Source organism: Denticeps clupeoides, chromosome 1, assembly GCF_900700375.1.
Source record: "Denticeps clupeoides chromosome 1, fDenClu1.1, whole genome shotgun sequence".
NCBI classification, from domain to species: Eukaryota; Metazoa; Chordata; class Actinopteri; order Clupeiformes; family Denticipitidae; genus Denticeps; species Denticeps clupeoides.
This window is the reverse complement of record NC_041707.1, coordinates 34,386,329-34,413,485: the sequence shown is the minus strand read 5'-3', so window position 1 is coordinate 34,413,485 and position 27,157 is coordinate 34,386,329. Positions and strand designations below refer to the sequence as shown.

General features: G+C 46.7%; 1 protein-coding gene across 4 annotated transcripts in view; it reads left to right on the top strand.

Moving 5' to 3' along the window:
• Positions 1-27,157, top strand: part of shroom4 (shroom family member 4) — a 37,391-nt gene that overhangs the window by 5,216 nt on the left and 5,018 nt on the right. The window contains exons 1-5 of one of the 4 annotated variants that reach the window (XM_028973186.1): positions 8,068-8,120; positions 10,325-10,476; positions 21,021-21,179; positions 22,348-24,943; positions 26,894-26,955. In XM_028973186.1, coding sequence (XP_028829019.1) covers positions 21,124-21,179; positions 22,348-24,943; positions 26,894-26,955 — 2,714 coding nt within the window. In that variant the 5' untranslated portion in view covers positions 8,068-8,120; positions 10,325-10,476; positions 21,021-21,123. Of the gene's footprint in view, positions 1-8,067; positions 8,121-10,324; positions 10,477-19,563; positions 19,923-21,020; positions 21,180-22,347; positions 24,944-26,893; positions 26,956-27,157 lie in introns of those variants that run through there. The other 3 variants (XM_028973195.1, XM_028973177.1, XM_028973171.1) reach the window with 3 other exon arrangements.

Genomic DNA, 27,157 nt, shown 5'->3' with positions numbered 1-27,157 from the left:
TGACTGAAGTAACGGTAGGAACGAGTGAAGAGAGCGACAACATCATGGTTGATGTTGAGGTTGAAATGAAATTCAGGAAAGCAAGTGACTGTACTTTTTGGTGTGTTTTTGGTTCTCTAGTCGAGTTTTAATTGGTTCATACATGGTTGAGTGTCCTTCTCTATCTTGCCTGACAGAATGGTTGACGTGACGTGCTGATAATCTGCATTTTTGGTGTGGTAGTGGCTGTGGTCCTGTGGAATGGAATATTTAAATCTATTTTTTTTAGAGCCTATAGCAATGATTTGATTACTTTCACACACCCTTCTTTTTTTTAAACATTCATTCACTATCCATTACCGCATACACATTCACTCACACCTACAATTAATGTTGTCACTAATTAACCTAATGTGCATGCCTCTGTGCGCGGGTGGAAACCGGATAACCTGGAGGAAACCCACTCGCTGTGCAGATCGCTGGAAGTGACGTGGGGAGAAACCACTCTCACGCAGATGCTGGGATTTCCATCTTACATTTCTTACTCTCTAGTATTTACTATGTCCGGTTGACCAGGCATATGTGAACAACATAGCGGTCACGCATTTGTTACTGTTCTGTTCAACGGCTCAAGCGGAGGCCATTGTAAGCTTCCCAGTCCCAGTGCATCGGAGAACTCAACTGAAGTAAGTCACAGAAGTGCAGGCTGATTGCTCCGCCCCACCGCAAAACCGCAGTTTGTCCTAAAGATGCGTTACACAAAAAAAAAAAAAAAGTGAAGTGATTGTTTATACACAGCAGCTCAGCACACGGTACACACAGTGAAATGTGTCTTCTGCATTTAACCATCACCCTGAGTGAGCAGTGGGCAGCCATGAGAGGCGCCCGGGGGCAGTGTGTGGGGACGGTGCTTTGCTCAGTGGCACCTCAGGGCTCGAACTGGCGACCTTCTGATTACGGGGCCACCACTGCCCCGGTTACATCGGTTACAAACTGCAGCAAAACGACAACTGTCTATTGACAATGCCTTTGAACAGACCTACTGTAGCTCTTCAGATAAAACACAAGAAATAACCAGCTCATTGTTCTCTTTAGCCTCAAAACAGAGGTACCATCTCACCGCTAATGCAAACTGGGGACACGCACTCACAAAGCCAGAACCAAAATTCAAGCTCACGAGGCCATCTGAAAGTGACAGTGAAGTGATTGTCATTGTGATACACTGCAACACGGCACACGGTGACACAACGAAATGTGTCCTTGGCTTTTAACCATCACCCTTGGTGAGCAGTGGGCAGCCAAGACAGGCGCCCGGGGAGCAGGGTGTGGGGACGGTGCTTTGCTCAGTGGCACCTCGAACCGGCAACCTTCCGATTACGGGGCCGCTTCCACCACTGCCACCTCTGCCTCAACACCTAAAGACATGATTGTGTGTCGTGTATAACTGTATCGGCGCAGAAAAGGAAGAGTGACTCATGGAGTCATGAGCTTCTGTGTGGGGTGACTGGAGAGCAGATGTCTCTCTCTGTATAGATAAAAGATGAGACTCGTTCTGTAATTCCCATCTCGTCAGCCATTACTCAGCCCTCTCATCACCGGCCGGCGGTTCAGATAAAACAATCCCCCCCGCCAGGAGTGTAAGTCATTACCTCGCCTTGTTTATTTGAGTGGTGAATGCGAAGGGCGACCATGGAGGCGGTGTTACGCTAAGCCAGTCGCTCTGAAGTTGTCCCACATCAAGCCCCTGCACGTGGGCCCGGGAGCTGAACGTCTTCGAACCCCGGGCCGGCCGGCCCACAGCAAAGAGTCGCTCTCTCACCAGGAGGTCAACGCGGGTTAGCGGAGGAGACGAGGTCATTTCACACAGATTAGGAGCTCAAACAATCAGGCGCGCGCCCATTCATGGGCATGGAAAATGGGGGCTGGGGTGCGGGGTCGGGTCAACGGGTCTCATTTTCATCTTTGACCGGCTCTACGGGGTTCCTGGATGGTTCCTCCTATCGAGCCATTCCCCCCGACCCACACTTTCCTAAAGGTCGCCGCTTATGACTGTGATGGATCAGTCCCACTTTGCTTTAGCCCGAAGGGTCCTGACTTTCCGCCATCGTCCTTTGTCGCTTGAGGAAACGGGACCAGTTCGCCCCTCGACCATTTATCGCGGAAGCTTGAATAGGATATTTTTCGTCTAGCGCGGTTGGCTTCTGGCTTTGTTTGGCGTCGTCATTTGCTGCCGCGCTTCCGCTCTTGCAGCTAACGCGAAGCAAAAGGAAGAAAGAAACGGCGAGCCGTTTATTTTCGGCGTGCAGAGGGGCGTAATTGCTGCTAATGCGCCTCGATTATACACCTCATTTGAAGGGCAGATTAAACCGAGACTAGATCTGCACCCAATCAGGGTTTCCCCTGGAGCCACTTCAAAGGCCGATTTTGAGCACTTTCTAGCGTAGTTCGCTGCCGAGTGCGTGAAGCAGAACATAAAGCGAGAGGAAGAACGCCGGTTCGTGGACCTGCGCCAAAGGGTGGAGGTCCTCTCACACGTGATGGATCACCGCAGGGTGTGAGAATGCGTCGGCCCAGAGTACGCGTTGCAACCACGATGGGCCTCTCCAGCAGACCCACCATCTGTCACAATAAGCAGCGGGCGTCCCACCGGTGAGGGAAGGGCATTGAGATGATGATGATGATGACGACGAGGGAATTCGCTGATTTGTTTGTTGGGAGGCGTCGCCCTGGCGCGCTGTTTGCGTGAACGCGCATTGGAGGGTTGGGTGGGTCAAGACGCGTTTGGGGTTTTGGAGAAGTCGGGATTAGCGCTTTGACATCTCTGTCAAAGATCAAGCCTGCCAGCCACCCGAGTTGTGAAGACCATAAGAGGAATGTGAAAGTCTGCTTCTTCGCTGAGATACATTCCTTCTGCACTGCAGCTCCCCTTTAAAACAAAACACTCGCTGTTAAGCTGTGTGTGTGGGAGGGTGTTTGTGTGTATGCATGCTCACACACACACTAGTCTGCTTTCTTTCCTGTGTGTTCCTGTGTTTATGTAGACTTTGGATTATTCTGCATGGGCCTTTCAAAGCCACTTATTTCGGACGTATCTGTGCTCCGGAGTCTCGTCTTTGACCTTTGACCTTTCAACATACATACATTTTTTGCCTATTCAGAAAGGGGTAAAATTGGGTTCAAATGATACTTTATTAACGTTTAACTTCAAATCTTATTATTGGAAAGCAGTTACCAAATAATATAGTGTCCAAAATATGTAACGATGTTCTTTTCATTCCTTCAATGAAGTTCATGAAACAGAAAACCAAAGAATAGGGAACAGGAACGTTGGTTTTACGTCATGTTCTTAGGCCACGGTGTGACTGTGAAAATGGGGAACAAAAGAAGGTGGGTGTGAATGGCAAGACTTTTTTTTTTTTTTTTTTTTTTTGTTTTCTCCCTTGCCTGGGTCAGGGGAGGTGACCACCTCATTCATGACTGCTGCAGTTGGTCTCGGCACCTTCTGACACAATGGAAGTTCAGACCAGGTCCGCTGTGAAAAGGGGCTTTTGTTTCGCGTCCTCGCCCTTTCTCTCCCACTCGCTCCTCGCTTCGCTCCTCTTCTCATTTCACCTCACGAGCAAGTGGCGACAGTATTGTTGCCCCGTTTAATACGGGATTGTGTCCGTGCCTCAGGCTGGCCCAGCCTTGCCTGTGCAGACTGAAGATCCTTCAAGGACGTGGGCCTTCCAGCCTGCACCTCCTGGCCTGAGATATGGAACAAAGCTCACTGATAGGCGCCCTTTGATCCTGCTGTGGGAGCCTTTCTCTCCTGCCTTGTCCAGATAACAATACATTGTGTTTAGTGGGTGATGTGGGGGGCAGTAAAGGACATTTTGGAAACAGGAGTCGTGGGTGGAGGCCGAATCCGATGTCACAGTTTGACAAGATCATGTCAGCCCTTGATAGACACACAAAGCTCAGGCTGTGAAGTGGCGCCAACACCCTCGCCCCAGGGCAAGTGAGTGAAGGCCAGCCTATATATTGGACCACTTACAATATCATTTTGGTAACATCACTTCATTTTTATTAGTCTCCATAATTAAGGCCTTGTCAGCCCTGGACCTTTTGTGCCCTCCATCAGTGTTTTTGAGATGGTAATGGGCTCTGCGCATGCGTGTGTGTGTGAAGGGGAAATCAGAAGATGAGTTGGGAATTCTCTGCAGCAGCTGCGAGGCCACGTCTCAGTTTTTGGGGAACGTATTTGGAAGCCCAGTGGTGACCCGTTGGCCGCCTTTTGAGTGCTGCTTGAACGAAACTGTCTTCGCGGATACGAAATAGGACCGTCTGTGATGCTAAGCTAAAGGAAGGAGGTGGGGGTTTAAAAATCTAATTGAAGCCAGTCGTCTTTAAGAGATTCTGATGTACGACTGACAGCTGAAATAAGCTACTGCATATCCAACACACACACACACACACACACACACACACACACACACACACACAGAGTGAAGGCTCCTGAAATCCAGCTATAAATTAGACAACATCTAAATTAGCAGACATTCAGACGCTTGTGGAAAGTGCTGTCTGTGGGGTTTGTTGTATTTAGCTTGGCTCCCTGGTGTCAAGCAGACACGGGGTGCAGCTGCTAGCGCTTTTATTTGAGTGTTTTCGTGTTTATTTCTGTTGCCGGGCCTACACGGGGGCTTGTCCAACGTTTCCGACGTTTTCATTTCGAGCGAAAGATATCTTCCCACACTGAGGTGTGATCGCCTTCCTTTTGGGTTTTGCCGTGAGGAAGCGCATTGGGACTCCCCCAGCCAATACTCCCAAGACTTCCCAGATATTCCCAGAGTCTTCCATGCTTTACGTTTTTTCCTTTTTTCCGTCTCTCTTTTTTTCCCGTGGTCTGTTTTCCTGTCACCCAGTTCAACAGTGAAACCCCTTAGGAGCAGATCTCTTTGTGATAGTTGACAGTAGGGCCTTTAAGCAGGGCAGCGGTGGCTATTTATCACACCAGGATCCCCGGTCTCTCTTTCTGTGTGTGTGTGTGTGTGTGTGTGTGTGTGTGAGGGGGAGAGAGAGAGAGAGAGAAAGAGAGAGAAACAGAAGTTGGGAGCTAAAATGACTTGTGACTCCGCTGACGCTCGACATGCTGTCGTAATGGCAGGGACCAGATGTTGGAGCATTTAAATCACTTGCTGTCGATGTCCTCGTGCACTCACAGACACACAGACATGACACCCGAGTGTCTCTCTTTCTCTCTCTCTCTCTCTCTCTCTCTCACACACTCACACACACACTTGGGACTGAATGTTAACTAAGCACTGAACAGCAGGTGTTACTAAGTTAACGATGGTTTAATTTTACGGAAAAATGACATTAACAAGTATTTCATTATGTCTCAGCATTTAACAGGGTTGCCAACTTTGTTGACCAGAGATTTTAAATTTTGCGACATCATGTCACACTTATTTCTATACATTAGTTTTCTTCCATAACGTCTCATGGTTTATTGGTTGATAAGAGTGTCTTGAATAAGGTGAAGACATTACATTTTTTTTTTTTTTTTTTTTGCCTGCAATAATAACTTTTTAGCCAGGAATGTCAACATCAAAACCAATCAAAATCTGGCAACACAGATGTGATTTCTCAGGCTTTTGCTGTAAGTGTGCTACGACTAGCGAGAATAGCGGGGTTGCTAAGAATTGCGTTAGCTTTACAGAAATGTTGTTCTTCAGCGCCTCAGTTGACATTACATTTAAATTATGAGAAGCGGGCGAAGAAAACGGTGCGGAACAAAACCCTGTGACCAGTCAGAAACACATGCTGAGCCTCTTGAACTTGGACGTCTGCTCTGCTTCTCTCGCTTGCAAACATGCATCTGGCCCCTTTTTTGCCGTGTTAATGATTTTCATGCCTGGCAAATGGCTGCAGGCCCTGGTAGGCCCGAGCGCAGTTGGCGTTTTTTTTGTTCAATTACATGTGATTTGGAGAGGATGAAATTAGCGACTGTTGAAAGTGATCCCCTAATTCCAGGGAAAACACGTTCTGACCCGTCCTCTCACTAAATGTGTTTATCTAAAGGAAAGAAAATCCCAGATTAGTGTCACTTAGCGAGCATTGTGCTTGGATTTTTCTTTTTCTCGGGCCAAAGAAAAGACGCACTTTTGTGCAGATGTGGCCTGAAGTCCGTTTCGGCTCTGGTTGGTTTAGGGTCGTGGAACTTTGCTGTGTGGAATTCATTTGAAAGGAATCCCTGGCCAGAATCAAACAGAAACAGAACAAAAAGGCTCGGCTTAGGTCTTGTTGTTTCAGCCTTTGGATGTAAGGTGGCGCGCTAAGTGCCGTCAGCTGCCACGGTTGTGCCCGCTGGCGGTGGGTAATCCCCCCTCTGGGGCACAATGGCGGGCGGTGGGCCATGGACGCAGTGCGGGGCACGCCCTGTTATTTATAGAGCGTCTGAGGGTGACCTCATGTAGCCGGACCCGGGGGCCGAGGAATGGGAACACACAGAGGGCCCTATTCTTCTGCTCTCTGCGAGTCTGGCCCGATCTGCGCTGGGAGCCTGGACTGTCTGCCTCATTTCGTGTCATCGTTTAATAAACTACCCCTCAGGAGTGTCATCTCATTGTGGACAATTGAAGGTCCACTGTCACAACAGTCTATAGCTTTTTGAACCTTCTTTGTTACGACCACAGGAAATATTATAGATTAAAATCAGCTCACATGCCACGTCCCAGTCACAATACATGGAAAAGTGAAATTGGATGATGTGCTACTCCTGTGAAAATTCACTACGTGGACTACTGCCCTCCAGTGATTTGCAACTGTCTTAACTAGCTTAAGATGGTGGTGTAGTTTTCTTATTTCCAGTGTAAAATTTAACAGCAATCTACCAGTCCTTTTATTGTTTTGCATATATATATATATATATATATATATATATATATATATATATATATATATATATATATATATATATATATATATATATATCTATATATATCTATATCTCTATATATCTATATATCTATCTATATATATATATCTATAGATAGATAGATAGATAGATAGATAGATAGATAGAGACTTTGCTCCACCATGGAGATGAGTCCACGTGTATAACCTTAACCAGTTATGTGCTTGTCGGCCACACCCACGCCACTGCAATTGGCAATAGAAAGCTGAAAAGGGAGGTTTGTGCCCACTTTGGTCCTGCCTCATTTCTTCCCAGCGCCCACACGCCCTTTTCCCCCCATCTCGGGGTGTTTAGGTTTGGGAGTGTGTGTAGTTATTTTTACGGTACACTGGCACTCCGAATGAGGCACCCAGAATGGCATCTCTGCAACATTAAAACTCATGCATCATGGGACCATGGGATTCTTTTTTTTTTTTTTTTTTTTTTTAAGAGGGCGTCCCACCCTCTAAATGAGCTGGATGTGGGCTATTGGGGTACAGGGATGCCCTTTGTTTTGGTTCGCAGTTCCTCATCTCTCCCCGGTTTCATTAGCCTGCAGACGTAATGAAAGGCGACACCTCTTTCCACCAGAGAAATTGACGAAGAGGGGAAAGAGTGAGTTTGAACGAGAGACAGAAGGAGTATATGTGTGTGTGTGTGTGTGTGTGTGTGTGTGAGGGAGAGAGGGAAAGAACAGGAGGAGGGTTGAGGTAGGAACGATGAGGAGGAGAGAGAAAGATGAGGGAGAGGGTGAAAGGTCCACCTTCCTCACAAAGCCTCTTTGTGGTGGTTGTGGTCCTATGGCCTCCAGGAAGCTGAACTTTGGGCCGGGGAACAGAGGTGTGGTGTGGGCACGGCGGTATTTTTATCACCAAAAACCTTCTACAGGGAAAAGAGCCTTGGGGAGAAGGAGGGTAAGAAAGAAAGAAAGGAGGGAGTGGTGGGTGGGGAGAGAAAGCGAGAGAGCAGAAGGAAGCTGGAATCAGGACGATGGTGTAGCGTCTGTAGACGTCCACCGGGCCGGCGGTGTTAGGTGTGACGGAACGTTGGAGTTTAAGTAAAAGTAGGCTGGCGTTATGTCAGGCCCGCCGGACGGTTGTTAAAAAGGCCCAGGAGGGATGGTTGAGTCCCCTCTGTTTTTTTTTCCTGTTTTACACAATGAGGACTTCGGGGAGCTTTGAGCTCTAACTCATCAGATGAGGTAAGGTCAGGTGGTTTCTTTTTTTTCTTCTTTTGGGAGAAAAATGGGTGTGAATGAGCACAACAAAAAAAAAAAAGTCACAAAAAGACCTGAAAGTGTCTGAAAGGGCAGGAAATGTTTGTTACATGCAGGATATATTTACTTAAAGGATCTTAGCAAATGCTATTTCAAAGTTGCTCAAATATTTTCCTTTGGGCTTAAAGAGCCTTATAACACATGATGGTATGCATTTATTACACATTTTTATTATATTTGTGTTAAGCCACTCAAAGCCATTAATGGTTTATGGGCCATTGTACACTAGCATTAAACATGGACTTCATCTGGACTTTGGATGAGGTCCCTCAGACTGTTCATTGGTTGCATTGCCTGGATTTTTACTGTAGACCATTACACTAATCTTTGTTTCTCTTAAGAGTCATTTACAGCACTATCCACATGATATATATATATACACACACACACACACACACACACGTGGGAGATGGTAAGCGGTTAATGACGGTTAATCTAATTTTATTAATACAAACCACACACACGCACGTTTTTGATCTTTCAGCTCTGTTATTTAAATGTGATCCCACCAGATATTGGAGGCCAGAAAGAATCAGGTAGATCAAGGCTGATTGATGAACGGGGAGCTTCAAGGCTTCATAACCGCGGTAATCACTGTGCTTTGGACGGGCTTTTAAGGGGCAAAAGGTGGAGGAAGGGGCCGTTGGTTTAAGTGTGCCCGTGTGTGGCAGAGAGCAAATGCAACCATAAAATCTGAATCGTGTTTCCATTACATGCATTCCACCAGTGATCCCGCCTGTGGCCTTCTCTCCATTGGATGGATGGATTAGGGTGGAAGCAGCCACAGCTTCAGTCACCATGTTTTTCATTCCATCCTTCCGGACGTCAGTCTCTCCCTTTTATGAATTGCCCGTACAATACCAATAACTGGTGATCTTGCCTGATCAAACAAGAGATAATATATACAGGGGATCTAATAATATAATAATTTGAAAAATTGGATTTCTGAAGTTCATGCTTACAAAAAGTCTCAGAAAAGTCTTGGAAACTGCAGATGGGGTGGCGAGAGTCCTTACTCAGCAAGAGATTTAATGACGACCCACAAACAACCCTGTCTACCTGTAATTGGATGTGCAGTCAGTGTCCCCATGGAATCTGCAGCACACTGTGGTGCAACATTCCTGCAAATTCCTGCTAGCACGATGTTACAGATTGGCATGAAATTATATTTTGGGTCATTCTATTCACCTAATATTTGTAAAATCTTCTTTTTTTCTTCTTCTCTTCTCTCTTGATGCCTCCTGACTGTTCTCACTTCTCTGAAGTTTTTATACGTGTTCACCAGTTTTGTATTAGAAAGGAAGACTATGCAGATTGTGAGAGCAATAAAGAGAGGGATGGGAGGAGGAGTGGGTGAGGAGCCATATGCAACTGATCGGGTGTGAAGTTACACCCCAGCCCCGGAGAGGGGAGATCCAGTGGGGTGGGGGGGGTCAGGGTCCCGCCAAGAAATCCATAAGGATAGATGTCAGCAGTCGGACCATGGACTTTCACTCACATCTGTGTTTAATACACACACATACACAAACTGGCGAATACCCTGATAAAATGTCATTACTGTGATATGATTGTTAATGAATAAGTAGCTGCGGTGCTTTTACTCTCTGAACCCAGGTCTGTTGGGGCTTTCAGGGCTTTTTTTATGTACAATTGGCTATAGAAGGAGAATGGTCAATTTAATTTGATTTATTTTTCTTTCTTTAATAAATAATCTTTGTGACTGCAAAGCCAAATGAGTCCTTGAAAAATGAGCTTGGTTGTGAAGTGTGTCATGGACAGGGGCTGGATTGTGCATAATGATGGTCAGTTTGTTGTGTGACCTGCTACTCATCACCAGTTTTGAATAGTAATTTTCTATTGATTTTCTTGAATTTATTGAGCTTACGGTCCTACTGGCATCTCTGCTGCATCACCCCCAGCAGACCACTGCCCAGTAGATGTCACCCGTGACCACAGAGTGGTATGTGGCCTATAGCATTTTGCAGACCACACCGAAATCTCTGAGCTTCCCGTTAAAACAACATCTCCTTCCGGTCCAGGGTGTTGGTGTGTGAAATGCTGTAATGTGTGGAAATGCTGTGTTTTGTGCATGTGTCCATAACTATTCTGTCTCTCTCTTCCTGCTGTAGATAGAGGAGGGTGGTAAAGCTGCCCAGTGTAAGAAGCTGAAGGTGGGGGACGAGCTGGTCAACATCAACGGCTCCGCCCTGTACGGCTCACGACAGGAAGCCCTCATCCTCATCAAGGGCTCCTACAGGATCCTCAAGATCACAGTCCGAAGGTACAGACACACAGACACATCTAACCTAAACATTAGTGATGTTTGGACCCAGGGCTGCGCTGTATTAATGGTATGCAATAAACATTTGGCCAAAGGGGAGAGATTTTGATTTATGCCGGCCTACCACAGATATATCCCCTCCCATCGAAAACGACAGTCATAGATGACATAGACATTCCTGACATACAAATAAAATCTTGACAAAATATGAACAATAGTGTTGTTTAAAAATTTTCGGACTATTTTTAATGTGAACTCTCTGTTTTGTATCTGCCGTAGGATTCATCTTGGCTGAATTGGTTAAATCATGTGTTGGCAGTGTGTCATGATGGCTGGCGAGGCTGTTAACTTTGCATCCTGGCCCTTCCTGGGCTGGGTCACAGTCCTCCGAACAAAATGTGACCCGAACAGGGGGTCAGAATGATATCTGCCCACCGGCCCTAATCCTCTATCCATTTAGATGGCCATGGGTCGCCTCTCATTGTCTCAGACTGTTTATTTTGGCTTCTCCTGCACCTACTGACGTCTGTGCAGACTGGCAGTGGTACGTCAGGAGTCACTTTGTACCTGCTTTGTGAGACACGCACACACTCCCACAGGCAGTGGGATTTTCTACGTGTTTGTGTTTTTGATGCTCCTTCACATGGAGAGTCATGAGGACTTCCCCACAGCTCCTCATAGTGGAGACATAGGGGAGTGGAGACCTTTCTACTTCCAGTCCTGCATTTCAGTTATAGTCACCTTTTTATTTTTTGGTTTAAAAAAAAAAATGTAAAAATGTCACACAAGTGGCCACTTGCTGGAGAGGGTTTAGTCAGCTGTCGAGTTCCACAACCTCAAATGTCCCAAGGGAGGATCAAGGAGCTGTTGATGGCATCTTCAATGAATCAGAATGCCCTTCGTGGAGATAGGAGGTTTTCCCCCCTCAGGGAACAAGTTTGAGGACTTGTCTTTTAAGGTTTCTCAACACGGGCCTGCTCGTGGAGACCCACAGACCTAAACCGCTTACGTGTGCCTCCATGACGGGCACCCAATGCTTAGATTGTGAAGCAATTGCATCCGCACACCACTCAAAATCTGAGGTGTCTTGGATTCATTGGAGGTGAACTATTTTACTTATATTCTGTTTATCTTCATTGAAAACCCTAGTTTAAATGCGATTCTGCTGGTTTGCTCCAAACATTATCTCACCATAAAGGTATAGTGACAAATAAAGGCATTTACCTATCTATTAAAGATTGGGGAAAAAAATTGACATTGGCAAAGCTTTCTGGTGAAATACTGCTCCTAGTTTATTGAGCATTGCAGCTTTTAATGGATAATCTCTATCTTGCAGTTTTGACCTAACTGTCATTTGTTCGAAAATCCTTATTTAGATTGGGATTTAAAAAGATTTCAGTGTTAATTTTTTTTTTTTACTTCTTTTAATAGCGTTCTGTAGACTGACTGGTAGAGTTTATTTTACAAACTGTACCCAGCCTGTAGTATGAAATAAAAAAAAAATAAAAATAAAAAAAATTTAATGGCCGCTGCATAGCACACAAAGAGCCGTTTGTGACACGGGCCGGCCTCTCGACGCTCAGTGGCTCTGCATGAACGTGACATTTTCCGGACAGGCCGTCCATTGCATTACCTTAATCAGCTGAGATCATAGACGGCATGCGTCTGACTGCGTCTGGAATGTGCGAGGGGTTTTGCTGGGAGTTTCCCCAGTCGTTCTCTCCCTGTCTCTGTCTGCTTGCACATTCCTGTCCCCTGACCATTCGCTGGTCCCCTCCGTGCCACCACAGCTCTATTGTAAGCCTCCACGCCATTCTACAGTCAGCTCACGGCCTCTGAAACGACACCGTTTTCCCTTCCCAGTGTTCGATAACAGCCGAACGTGGCGAAACGGAGTTTGGGTCGTTTTGTCCTCTGGGGGAAATCGAGAAGCGAGCTGGAATCGACCGCCAGCTCTGGTGTCCAGACAGTTGTGCGCTTGGCCGTGTTTATGGCCAGAAGCTGTGAGGAGGAAGTTAGCAGGATTAGTCCTATCGGGCTGGGCCAAGACAGCCCGTCGGAGCCCTCCGGCAACCCCCCTCTCCCCGGCTCCGGCCCAGCACAGGCGGAGTGGCCGCTGTGAGGGGGTGTTTAGGGGGAAGGGAAGGGGGGAGATATGGAAAAATTCCTTCCTTTTTTTCCCATTTTTATGTTGGTTAGCTGGCAGTTGTTTAGTAATGCATCTCGGAGTAGAGACCCGCTTGTGGTTTCCCCTCGCTGAGGGCTTCTTGGCCGTTGTGTGTGTTTCACGGGGAACGGGCCTGGTTTTGATACTTGAGTGTGTGTCTGTAAACGCATTTCTGCTATATGTGACCAGACCATATGCCTAAAACCTGTTTGTGGGTTTTTTTTTCCATTGTATATGTGAGGCTGTTGCGGTCACACTAACATACTCTTGGTGAATGTTATGGGCTGTTTGGCTACACATGCATATTTGTTCATGCAGGGTATGGTGACTGAGATCAGAACAGTGACACCAGTCATTGAAGTCAGTGAAGGCCCTTGGAACGCTTCTGGAATCTTCTTGGAACACTCGTAGTAGAATTCTGGGAAAGGTCTTGGAGCTGTGTGTTTCTATAGCGATGGTCGACATTACCATAACTTGATAACCATCTGCAGGAAAGCCTATGGCACCTTGTTTCAAATCTGGTGATGGCAACCGCAGCTATGCACGTGCATATGTGACTAATGGGGAGAGTTAAGAGGTGGAAGGGAAGGCTTTGTGTAAGCTTGTTACCACATGAGCAACTTTACTGTGTTTCCGAGTCCTATTTTGGGATAGCCGGGTGGGGGAACCCCTCTCAGCTTCACCCTCCAGCTGAAAGAATTCCAGACCGTGTGGGGATCACCTGCCCTCCACCTGGGTTTTTTTTTATTTTTTATGTGGTTTCATTTTATTGGTGTGCCTGTAGAAGGCGCAATTAGAACTTGCGTCATCAGGACCAGCCTGAAGGGAATTGGCGCTGTTTTTAATAGCGTTTGGTCTAATGGAAGTTTGCAGTCATTCATGGACTTTTATAAGATGTGTGTATTTCACCGGGATGTGCTTGTTGTTCTGGTTAATTTATGGGAAGGTGAGTTACAGTGAAGTAAATAGGATGTGTCCTAAAAATGTCTCAGCTCTTCCTGTTGTGACTGGTCCCATTGTTGGTGGGGATGAGCGTGCATTTATTTCATGCATGTACTTACTAAAGGTGTCTTCTTAAAAAATAAAAAATTAAAAAAAGTCCTGGGTTCCTTTTAGTCCACTGGGACGTTCTGGCTCTCCCTGTTGTTGATGGTTTTCTCTAAGTGCTCCGGTTTCCTTCCACAATGCAAAAACTAAACACAAAAGTGACCCAGCGTGGGAAGCGAGTGTGTTTTTGGGGGCAGTGGTGGCCTAGCAGTTAAGGAAGGGGCCCCGTAATCAGAAGTTTGGCCTTTCGAATTCACCGTCCCCACACACTGCTCCCCGGGCGCCTGTCATGGCTGCCCACTGCTCACCAAGGGTGATTGTTAAATACAGAGGACACATATCGTTGTGTCACCGTGTGCTGTGCTGCAGTGTATCACAATGACAATGACTTCACTTTCACTTTTGTGTTCACCTCATGATTGATTGATGCGTCTTTCAGAAGTTCCTGCTCCACGATTGGAGGAATTTGGAAAAACCTATGGCGTTTTGACTGAATACGTTTAACGGTTGGCATGCAACAAGTTGAAAAATATAAATGCATTGATTGTTTACACTGGTTGAAATTGCAGATCAGTTGCATTGCTCTTTTTAGAGCTGAAGGTCTAAGAGACCCCCAGTTGTGGTGCTTACAGTTAGCTGGGGAAATAATTATAAGATCCCCTGCTGATTTTTGTTAGTTTGCCCACCAACAAAGAAATGATCGGTCTGTCATTTCAATGGTAGCTTTATGGTGAAGTGAAGTGAAAGTGAAGTGATTTGTCACACGTGACACACAGCAGCACAGCACACAGTGCACACTGTGAAATTTGTCCTCTGTATTTAACCCATCACCCTTAGTGAGCAGTGGGCAGCCATGACAGGCGTTGTAAGTCACTCTGGATAAGGGCGTCTGCCAAATGCCGTAGATGTAAATGTAAATATGACAGGCGCCCGGGGAGCAGTGTGTGGGGACGGTGCTTTGCTCAGTGGCACCAGCAACCTTCTGATTACGGGGCCGCTTCCTTAACCACTAGGCCACCACTACCCCTTTATTTGAACAGTGATAAGACAGAACAATAACAAAAATGAATTTTTCATTATTGTTCCATCTCTCACTGTTCAAAGTAATATATTTTTTAAAATATAGGTTTAATGCTGCATTTTTACACTAGCATGACATCTGGCTTGCAATAGTGTGTAGGTGTGTGAACAGAAGCGTTCTCACTTTAAAGAGGAAGGGTGGTGCAGCTCAGGAGGGAAATGTTTCTGTCATGCCCCCGATCATTAGTCACCTCTTTATTTCAGCTTGAGTCAACGACCTCCTGACCACAGCCCAGAGCTTCTGGACACTTGGACTACTTGGTGTGTTCTGTACTGTGTCTGTGTTTTTTTGAAAGAGAATCGAATAGAGGTGGATCTTGCTCCGGCTTCACCACTCGCACCCCAGTTCACCCCGCTCATGTGTTTATCCGGAATGTTCCAAATGGCTGAAGGTTTGGCGCAGAGGGTCCTCATTGTTTGCGTCTCCCCGTGAGCCTTTTGAAGGTGTGAGCTCAAGGCCCTTGACCCTGATCAAGGCCTGAGGGAGGAAAAGCCTCTTCCCATTTGCGATTTTATGAGCCGAGGTCACAGCGGCCCACCAGGGTGTCTGAGATTTGGTCCACTTTACATGCAGAGAGTGCACCACGGTGTTCGGGGGGTCCTTCTATAAACTCCATTCGCCACAAATAAGCCACCAAGCAGCCCCACCCTTTTCTCTTGCTGTGCCAAGAAACTGAGGAGAAAAACAAAAAAGCTCTCCGGCTCCTAAGAAAACAATAGACATTCCCGACATACCTCGGCCTCTTCCTCTCCATCACTCTTTTCGACTATTTCGCTCTGTTCCTGAGAAAAGCAGTTTTCTCAAAACAGGAGGGACGTAAAATGTGTCGAGGACGAAAACATTTTTCGATTCTCATGCCGAAACGTTGTGCTTTACTTTGGTGTTTCAGGTTGTTTGGCTGTTTTCAGGCTTTACTTTTATGTGTTTAAGCTCACCGGGCCATACCTTCCCAGTCCTCAATTCACTGTGTGGCATGTTCGCTGTGTTCTGGCCTTTATCTAGGGGAAGGGTCCTCCTGGGATGTTACGTTTTTTTGCGATCAAAATTACAAATTTTGTGGCATGTTTTCTCAAAAAAATGTTATTTATTTTTTTTATCCCCTTTCTTTGAAAAACCCCGTCCAAGGTCTTCATTAAATGACAGATACTGCATGTGAAATGCTCTCTTCGCTACCTCGCTCAATTTTGCAACTGTATTGAAAGTATGCAGTTTCACAAAAATTTGCGGTAAATTGCTGGTTTTGCAGGATTTGACTCTATTGCAGGGGAATTTCTAGTTTTTATTTTTGGGTGTACATTTAAAAATGATCGGTTTGGGTCCAGTGCAATGCAGATTTCCATTTCTGCCCTTTCTCCTTCGTTTCTCTCTGATATCCATGCTCTTTAATACCCTTTATCCTTACGGCCATCAGGACCATGGCTGCCGTCAAGACAAACATGCAGATCATCGATGTCGGGTGCCACGGAAATGTGGCTCGCTGTCCCTTTGCGCCTGCATTGTACATCTCGATGGAATTTGCTGTGTCAGTGTGCAGTTGCATGTGCATTCCTGTATCCGCTCCATATCCCCACATCTGTACAATTGTGGTCAGATTTGCATGTCTGTGTTTTTTGTTTGGGTGGATTTCAGACAGTGGGAGAGGAAAAGGAGAGATCTGCGTTGCAGTTCCCCCAGCATGCCGAGTCACGGTTCCAGACACAGAGCTTCTTTGTGTGGGGCCGTCGCTCGGGATTACATTACACTCCGTCTACAGAAATTTGCATGGCTGTCCCGCATTAAGCCATCCTGCGAAAGCAGGAACTCGGGGGTCAGTTTCTCACAGCCATGTCCCCGTTAGACCCGCTGAGTTCGCGGAGGCAGCATGTGGAAACAAGATGTGCCTCGATGCTTGGAAGACGAACTGGTGGTCAGTAATGGGAAGGCACGTTTTTGTTCGTACTGTAATTACATACAGACCAATGTTTTTAGGCTCTAGTTCTAGGCTTAAGGAAGAACTCGTATTATTTTGGACCAGTTGGACTGTTGACTCGTTTACGAGCCTTCAATCACTCGTTGTGTGAGAGGAGCCAAATATTTGAAAGCCACATACATATTTTCTGCTCATGAGGCCATTTGATGGTCTCTCATAGACTTGTATAGATTTTTTTTTTTTTTTTTTTAAAACCACTAGGAATTCATTTACAAGCTCATAGTCAGACGTCCGCAAGGTCAGACTTTCTTATTGCTGCCTACAGAAAAGGATTTGATTTCTCTGAACCAACAGACCGGTTTACTATTGGTGTCTATGGAGGAATGGGACTGGACCAATCATCTCATTAATTGAAATAACAATCTCTTTTACTATCATTAAAGGATGCAAAGGGGCAGCGGTGGCGAATCCCTGAACCGCGAAGGTGCCACTGAGCAAAAGCACCGTCCCCACACGCTGCTCCCCGGGCGCTTGTCATGGCTGCCCACTGCTCGGCAAGGGTGGTGGGTTAAAAAAATTTTGTCCTCACCGTGTGCTGTGCTGCAGTGTTTCACATTGACAATCACTTCACTTTCACTAATGCAAAATTTATACTTATTAATCAGAACGGTTCTTTACGTGGCTTTCTTCTCATTTTAAAGAATCACATTGATTCAGGGTGTCTGATTCTGATGAGCGCTCTGAACGTAATCATCATTTTTTTATGATAGTGATGTTTCATGTTTTAGCTTCCCATCACAAGGGTCATGACTGTAGACTGTCCTGGGACTCACTTTGTGGTGAAGATAGATTGAGGACCCGGTGGAAGATAGAGAAGCGATACTCACCCAAAACAACAAACAGGGCATTGTGCTACTCGGGGCCCGTTGCGGACTGCACCCTTCCTGGCTGGCGTGTGCTAATGGCACGAAGGCCCTGCGCTAATTAGCAGGAATGCACCCGAAGGTTCCACCGTGGGCTGATGGTGGGAAGCTGAACCCCAGCAGACACGAGCGGTTGATTGTGACGCGCCATGTAATGGTGTTTGTCAGTCGTTTGCATGCGGAGAGAAGTTGGGCCACATCGTAGGCGACCACAACGACCCCCCCAGTGCCTTCTGCACTTCGGAAGGTATGCGTGGAATCCACACAAGCCCGGCGCTCTCGCATTTGGGTCGTCTCGGTTAGCGATTTCGCCAAAAAAAAAAAAAAAAAATGGCAGGCTGAGATGATTATGGCTCCGTGTTTATTTTCTCGTTCCGTGCCAGTTTATTGTTCCGGAGTGCCTAATGGCATTTGCAGCAGTGACGGTGGTTTTCTCAGCATGTCAGCGCGGTCATTCCTGAACGTCACGGGCCGCCCACACTTTCTCTGGTGTTCGCCAAGTGGCACTCTGAAATAGTCGGCACCCTGATTTCGGAATGTCGCTTGCTCCTTTATGTTTGTTTTGACTGGCGTGTCGTGTGTTTACGACCCGGGAAAAATTGTCAGTCAAAGCCATTTCCCCCGTTCCACCCTTTCTGTGCAGCCTTTGTTCCACAGTTAACCAGACAAGAGCTTCTGATGATTTACTTGAAAATGTGTTTTGGCTGGTTAATCATCCACCGTCATTATTTGGTCATTGAATGCACAGTCATGCTGTGACTGTTTTAATGAGTAATTATCCTGGAAAATACACCTCTGAACCATCAAGGCAAGGCGATCTGGCAGCAAGCAAAACGGTGAGGTCGAGGAGAGGATTTGTGCAGCGTGTCAAGTTGAGAGTGGGGACCAATCCAGCACTTTGAACTTATTTGTCGTGTTCTTCGATTTCGTCCTGGAGAACATTATCCCCCTGAAGAGGCAACAAAGTTCCGAGTCTGAATTAGTACACATGGCCTGCAACAATCCTGAGTCGTAGGAAACATCCACGTGAATGCAGGACTCAAGATGTCTCAGCAGATCAGAGCAAGGAGGCAGGGAATCATTGGGCTTACGTAGTGGTCGCTGGGAGCAGCGAGATGGCTCTACAAAACAGTAAGGTGTGTTGCCAGCATGAAGGTTTCCCGCAGTTTGTGCTGTTCTTCTGTTGAATTGGACTAGATGGAATGGTCTTCGCTACCCACGTGTGTCAGTGAGTATTGGCCACCTGCGGCCAAGTCACTAGTTCACCTGTTCTCCTTGGACCACTTCTGGTATATTCTAACTACTTTTGGAGATGCTCCGACCCAGATGTCACCCCCTTACTTGCCCAATTCATGGGACGCCGTTCCTCCACCCATCACAGCTGATCTTTGTTAAGCCCGTGTCCCGCTCCCTTTCTTCTTTTTCCCGCTCGCCGCGCTGATTAGAGGGCAGAACTCGGGTCCCAGCTTCGCAGCTTCGAGCCGCATTGTTGTACTATCAGCACAAAGTAAAAGGGTAAGAAAACACGGACCTGGCCGCGTGCCACCAAAGCACTCTTCTCCTTCCCCCTCTCTATCTCTCTCTCTCCTCCTCCTCCTCCTCTTTCTTCCTCCCTCGCTCCCTGTGCCGAACCTCGTGGCTGGCTTTGAGAGAAAGGAAGTCCCCCCCCCCCTTCGTTTGTTCAAACAATAATATAAGAGAAGCCTGGGTATTATTTTAGCAGCGGCTTGGATCTTTATCTCCTCCGAACATAGTTTCCTCTCAGTCTGAACACCACTTCCTGCCACCCCCACCCTCCCCAGTCATTACAGTGACTGACTGACTGAGCGAGCGAGGGAGGGATGGAGGGAGCCGAATGTTTGGACTTTGAATGAGGTTGACAAGGGAAGGGGGAGGAGAGGAGAGAGATGGGGTGGGGGGAGTGTTTGTCGGTTAATTTTTCCCGAAGTAGGAAGCCGGTTGGGATCCTGGGGCAGGTTCACTTCAGAGAAGTGACCAGAAACCGTTCGCCGAAGCCACCGAACGCTTTAAATCCCAATAACGTTGATGGGACCCCTGCTGAGATTTGTCGGATATTTGTTCAGTCGTCAGGGTTTCTTCTGAAGACGCCCCTGCCCGCCTACCTTGAGGGTGAAGTTCAGGTGAGAAACCTGCTGCTTTCCTTGAACCAAACAACTCCGATGTTCTCTCACATCCTGGACTCAAGATGAAGCCGAGACCTGCGGGACGGGAATTTCACCTTCTAGCATTCATCTCGTCCTCCGTTTCGTCCTGCTTTCTGGTTGCCCGGCAACCATAACAGGACAAGGTCTACACCCTGTGAGTACCTGACCTTCGTTGCTTTTCCTCTCTGAGTGGAAGCTGCACCCCTGACGGCCTGCTCTCCTGATCATCTCATCTGCTCAGACCCCGACTGAATCTTGGAACATGAACAAGAGCATTAAAAAGAATCTGGAAAATACGTATTACACGAAATGCAAACAAATACAGTTGTCTATTAAGATTGCGGGTTGTCTCCGTTAGCTTAAAATGTTTTTCTGTGCCACCAGTACAGCGGAACTGGGTACAGATTAATAGGTTTTAAGGCTCTTGACACCTGTTACCGGTGCCTGCCTCTGTCACCCAAACCATGTCAAGCAATTGTAGACACATATACTCGTTTCCCCTTGAGCTTGATTGCCGTGTGTGTGTGTGTGTGTGTGTGTGTGTGTGTATATACAAATCGCTGGTATTAGATGTAATTAATCACAACTGTAAAAACACCGAACACATCTGCGGCCTGTCAGCTTCCGCACTGTAACTCTGCTCTTTCCCAGTGTTCTCGTTTTTCAGAGGACAGACAGATTGATTAATTTAAGCGTTTTGAAGGATTCGGTGGTGTTTACTCTGGAAGCGGGCTTTTAAAAAAATTCCTTGCACGGTAAATATAAATACTTCTCCCTCTTGCCCGAACACCATTTATTTGGAGAAATTCTTTTGACGTATCCCATCTTCCCCCCCCCCCCCTGTAATTCCTGGCAGTCCACGTTCCTGTGGGAAATGTTATGGAGTTATTAACAGTGAAATAATAAGCCATTCATAACCATCTGTCTCCGGGGAGGCATTTGTTACCGTGTCAACTGGATCACCTCACAGACTAGATGCAGGGGGTGCCGGAAGCTTCTGCTCCTCGAATCCTGAACTGCTCTCCGGACTGCATCGGATTCTGAGGGTGCTGGCAAACCAGGCGTTTTCTGTTTTCCTTGGTTTCGGCGGTCTCGCAGCTTGGGGTCGGAAATGTTGGACATTTTGACGAGTGTGCAGTTTTCTGGGTACACTGTTATTCTGACTGGGTCGTGTCTTTTGTTCGAATCAGAGATTGGCCTGGCCTGTTTTTGCTTCTGCTATACTAAGTTTTGGTTGCCTGTGTGTTTGCAGGCGCAGCGTCCCTGTGATAAGGCCTCACTCGTGGCATCTGGCAAAGCTGTCGGAACCCCCGGGTGCGACTCATACCACGGGCACACAGGACGGCCCTCCTGCCATGCAGCTCCACCCTGCCCACTTTCCCGCTCCTTGGCACACGAGCAACGACAACAGGTAGGTGCACGCGCTGAGAAGAAAGTTGTTCTCAGTAAAGTTCACCGCAGAAAATTGACGTCTTTCTTTTTTTTTTTTTTTCCGTTTCGTCTGAAAATTTGAGGCGGAAACGTTTAACACAATTGCCGCCATTTCCTTTTTTGCCCACTGAATTTGAGGCTTCAGTGGTTTTGGAGTAAAGCATAAATGGCCTGTATTCTAGCCTCTGACAGGCTTGCATTTGTATAACAATCATCAGGAAGCTGCTGACCTCACTTCTAATGTCAACATTCCCCATTCCGGAAGCCACCACTATTTTCAGACGGTGATTCAGACATTCTTCTGAGCTCACCAACAACCTGACTACAAACAAAAAGAACCAAACTTGGGTATTTCAAGGAATGTTCAAGCAATGTTTATTTAACTTGTGTTGGTTTTATATATATATATATTTTTTTTATAAGCCAAAGGGATGTTACGTATCTCCAGGCTGAGGGGAAAGTTTGGTGTAATGACATTTCGATAGCGATCGTTGATGTAATCTCCTGCAATTACTGTTAATGGCTCCGATAGGGGAAATACAGGACTGTTTAAGCAGTCTGCACTGATGTCAAGGTCTGTCCTTGATATGATTTTAAAATGTAATTAACTTCAGAGGGGTCAGTGGAAACATGCAAACATAATTACAAAGCGCTTCCTGGCGTAACACATTTGCAGCAATTGCGGAGTACAATTTTCCGTACAATATTTGAAAGCTTAGGTCCGTCGGCATACGAGATGCATGCAGGGCACTCATAAGGACATTTAACGCCAAATAAAGGTTACAGCAGCGGTTGGTGTCCTTTGTGGTAGAATTTGTTCACATGTTGGTCCAGGGAATTGTGGTGATTTCCCATGTGGAAGAGCTAATTTCCTGTCTTGCTGCCCCAGCCCACAGTTGTACCGTTACTGTGGGATTACAGGAAACCCCTGCTCTTTCACAAGCACATGACTGCATTACACAGGCGGCCCTTTTGGATTGGGTTCTATTTTTAACGGAAAGCATTGAAGGAGATGGGCTTACAGGATTTTCCAATAAAGTCTAATTACATGGATGTCTCTGTCCATTAATCTGGTATGTTCTGTGCTGGTGTAGATACTGCCCTGTCAGCTTCTCTGAAGCTTTATAACTCTGTCCTTCTCTCTTCAGTGACCTGTCTATGCAGTGGGGCCATCTGTCCAGACATCCCAGCAGCTCAGTGGGCAGTATGGAGAGCTTGGAGACACCATCCAGCCAGGGTTACTATGACAGTCAGCTGTCGCCGGTTGACCCAGCCATCTTCAACAACAAAAGAGACTCAGCCTACAGTTCTTTTTCTGCCAGTTCCAACACCTCTGACTACACCATTTCACTGCGTCCAGGTGAAGCCAACTCTATGGACAACCTTCTACAAGGCCTGGGCTCTTCCTCCAACTTCTGCCGCTATGCTGATGGACGCCCACAGTCTTCTGCTAGTGGCCCAGGTGCACATGATGAGGGAAATAACCTCAAGTCCAGGTCAATGTCATGCAGAGGTTCTACTAAAGTTAGGCCATCATCATATGGTTACGAGGAGGAGCGAAGTGGACCCCCCCAGCCCCCGATGAGGAGGGACAGCTTCAGAGCCACTAGAGGCAGGCCAGGTGCTACTGATAAACGCTGCGTTTCTGCCCCCGTTGGCATTCCAAGTCTTTCCTGCTACCTGAATGAGGATACACCAGGAACAAGAAAGACTCACAAAAATGAGAAGAATTGTGCGAGGGATAACAATTTAGAGTCATATTATACACTCAGCTCACAGAGCAAGCCATGCAGGGACTGCAACCAAGAGACTGATTCAAAGACTAACCTTCAGTCTCAAGAGAGGCCGTCTTCCAGTCCCATTCCTCTACAGATAGATAATCCAGCGAATGGACGGGTCATCTTGGACCGCCTAGTGTTGCAGACTTCATGTGAAGAAAGCAAGCAAGCTTTAATGACCAGTAGACATAGTAACCAAGGGAAGCTTGGACTAGAGGCTTCAAAAGACGAGAATGATCATTCTACATCCCCTTGTAGCCAATGGACACAGTCCCCCTTGCATCAGGAGGAAATGGGAGACAAGATCATCTCAGACGTCCTGCCTCAGGGGAAGTGGGATGGGAGCAGATCCTCCACTCCAGGATCAGCCACCTCTGAAGTGGAGGAAACCCCACTTGGGTCAACCCCTACGTCCAGCCATCATCATTGGGGCCGGTCTGTTAGTGTCCCTGGTGAACCATTGACCGGATTTTCCCAATCTATGGTGGAAATGCAGGACTCTAATATACATGGTCGAGGCTTTGGGCCCATCACTGCAGCAGTGAGTGTGGATACTCTTTTTGAGGATGGTTGTAGAAGAGACAAAGGAGGGGGTGGAGGAGTAGAAGGGGCCGAAGATGAAGAACATAGCCAGAAGCCTTCCCAGAAGTCGTCCCGGCAATTCCGCTCATCCAAGTCTCGACGTCGGAATGAGCGCTTTGCCACCAACCTCCGCAATGAGATCCAACGCAAGAAAGCCCAGCTTCAGAAAGCAAACAAAGGTCCTGAAAGTATGCTATATGGCAGAGAGACCGTAGAGGAAGAGGAGACTAATGAGCTTCAGGTAGAGCATGAGGCTGAAAGGATGGATGTGATTGCATCTTCAGAAATTCATCATTCAAGTCAGAAACAGGCAACTCAACAAATTCACCAGTACAGCCAGGGTCAGATTAGCAAAATGTCCTCTACATTCAGCTGTCAAAGCCAACAAAAAGCAGTGGCTCCACTAACTCCTGCAGAACTTTCTGAGTCTAGGAAAGGTGATCCTCAGGGACTGAGCGGAAGTCCTGGACAACTTGGGGGAACAGGATTTGTCTGCGGGAGGGTGGTGGAGGAACCTGCACCAGCTGGAAAAGCCCGCCGATGGCGCTGGACTCCAGAGCACAAGCTCCAACCTGAGGCGGAGCCAGCAGAGAGATGTAGGGGTGAGAGGTCTGTGTCACTAGGCCTTAATGCAACACATGTGGCAAGGACACAACCAGCATTCACACGTTCCTCCAGCCGTACGGACGAGTCTGACATCCCTCCTTTTGCTGACCGACGGAAGTTTTTTGAGGAGACCAGCCGCAACCTGAGCATGTCTGTGTCCAACCTTCCCGGCTTGAGTAGTCGTCGGCAGAGACCGGAAAGGCGTAGCAGACAGCAGCCTAACGTGTCTACGCTGGACTGTCCACCTGCTGCTGACCTGGGACATAGAAGGTTTTCCTACCAGGGAAACGTCCAACAAGATGCTGCCTGTGACACCTACTCAGACAGCAGGAGACAGTCTGTCACTGAAGGCCATGAACGGGAGAGAGAACTGGACAGACGGAATGAGGAAGAGAGGCAGATGCTGAGGGAACAAGAAGAAAAGCGAGATAGAGAAATGGAAAGGGAACGAGAGTGGGAATTAGAGAGACGAGAGAGAGAGCAAGAAATAGAAAAGGAGAGGGAAAGGGAGAGAAAATCTGAATGGGAAATGGAGCGGAGCTTGGAGAACTCCGCACATGGCTTCCATGGCACCAATGCAGTGCAACTGCCGGTGGTCCAAGGACCTCAAAAGAGTCCGTACAGTCAGCCACAGCAACACACTGACTGTTACCGTGCCAACGGCACTGAGGATGCTTGTCATCCCTGCTCCGCCTTCTGTCCGGTGAGCACTCTACTGTATCCTGAGAACCAACACCCTCTTCATGAATACACTCCAAGGAGTTACACTCCCACGGAGGTGAGATTGCACTTGGGCTATAGCCACTATAAAATCTGACATTGATATCAGAGGTGTGAACAGTCACGGGTCTCATTTACATTTACATTACGTCCTTATCCAGAGCGACTTACAATCAGTAGTTACAGGGGACAGTCCCCCTGGAGCAACTTAGGGTTAAGTGTCTTGCTCAGGGACACAATGGAGGTAAGTGGGATTTGAACCTGGGTCTTCTTGTCTATTGGCGAGTGTGTTACCCTCTAGGCTACTACCACCTGGGTCTCAATGTTCAATTCAAGAACGATCATCAAAGCATCACAATGCATCCCATCAGTTTTCCTACATTACGTTGTGTTTTGAAATACATCAGTGACATGGGAGTTATGTGTTCACACTGACATCTGAAATATATGCAGCATGCAACTTTTTCTCTGCGTAACTTTCTACCAAAAGTCTGACAAACACTGAAGTTCAAGTCGAGCTTTATTGTCATAAAGAGATGAATTGAAATAAAGAGATGCTGTTCCCAATCCGGACGCACTGAGGTCTCTCAGTCAGGAAGTCCACGATCCAGCTGAGAGGGGGAGGTGTCCAGGCCCTGCAGGCTCAGCTTCTCGACCAGGTGCTGAGGAATGATGGTGTTGAATGCTGTACTGAAGTCTATGAACAGCATTCGTGCATATGTGTCCTTATTCTCTGGGTGGGAGGGGGTCAGATGTAGGGTGGTGGCGATGGAGTCGTCTGTGGAGCGGACGTCAAGTGAACGGCAGTAAAAAAATCAACGCATATTGAAAGCAGGTACAAAAGAGGACGAGTCCAAACTCGTGCCCAGAGCATCGCTGTACTCGGGTCAGGTCACTACCGGAACTGCTCTTTGACCAGCAGAAAAATCACCAAGCAAGGTCATTATCTTCATCGCGATGCATTGATCATAAGATTAATTTCAACACCCCAAATTGGTAAACATCAGAAAAACTGTTAATATATATCTCATTCTCTAGAGTTTGTCCCACAGAAACCTTTGTAAATATTTCACACGTTACATGGCTGTAGTTGAGCGTAAATGTAGTTGTACGCCACATGGAACAAGTACAGCAAAAAAAGGATTTATGGATCCTGGATTGGCCAGTTCCTGGACCAGTTTTCCCAAATTGGATCAGAACCACCGGAATTAAAACCATCCAACCCCGGCCAACAAAAGCTCTGGAACGCACACCCGAGTCCCAGGATGTTCAGCTGTTGCTCAGCATGTAGGATATGCTTTGCTCTTAGAGCAGCAGGCCTGCACATCTGGAGTCTGTGTGGTTGACTGGATAAGATTTGAAATAACCTGAACCAAAGTCACATTGGACAAATAAAGTTGCATGCAAGCATTGAGCAACGGAATGGATAGAATATATGCCCGTGGATCTAGTTGACTAATCAAAATTAGCCAAGTCTGTCATACAAAGTAATGTATGGTGTCTAGAAGCATTATATGGCTCAAGATATGATATGAATTGTTCAGAATGAGACGTTAAGTTTGTTTTAGCCTGAATCTCAGGGGATTTTTAGTCTATATATTTGCCTCTTTTCAGACATTTTCTTTTGGTTGAGTGCCATTAGACACGCTCTTGCCTTTATTTCTACAGAAGACATTGGTTTGCATTTAGTGTTAACAGATGTGAAGGCCATTTGTCAAAATCCCACAAGGACATGGCCTGCTAGAAGCATAGAATATAAACTAGATTTCATAATGCGGACAAAGGGGGAAGATATATTAAATATTCGATTCGTTTTTCATGATTTTGCGGTTTATGATAGCCCTTGCTTTTTTTTTTTTTTTTTGTTCTGCTTAGACTTTTCAGATTTGAATTAACCAACTTGATCAGCTTTCTATAAGGCCCTCTTTTGGACCACAGATGAGATTTTAGATTTTTATTTTGAGAGTTGCATTCCATGGTTGAATAACTTGGCAAATCTTTTCCACAGGCATATCCTGTGAAACAGTGGGAACAAACAAAACTGAACAGGAAGTTCAGCTTGACTGAGAGGTAAGGACACTTCCTGTCTTTAAAAAAGAAAAAAACCTTGATGGACAGTTGGAAACCATACAAAAATGTTCTGTAAACACTTCTGACAGCATGCAGCTTAATAGATTCCCTGCCAAGGGAACATTAGTGAACATTCTGTCATTTACATTCGGCTTGAGAGCTTTTAATTTTGCATATGAGAAGTGGTGGAAACAAAACAACC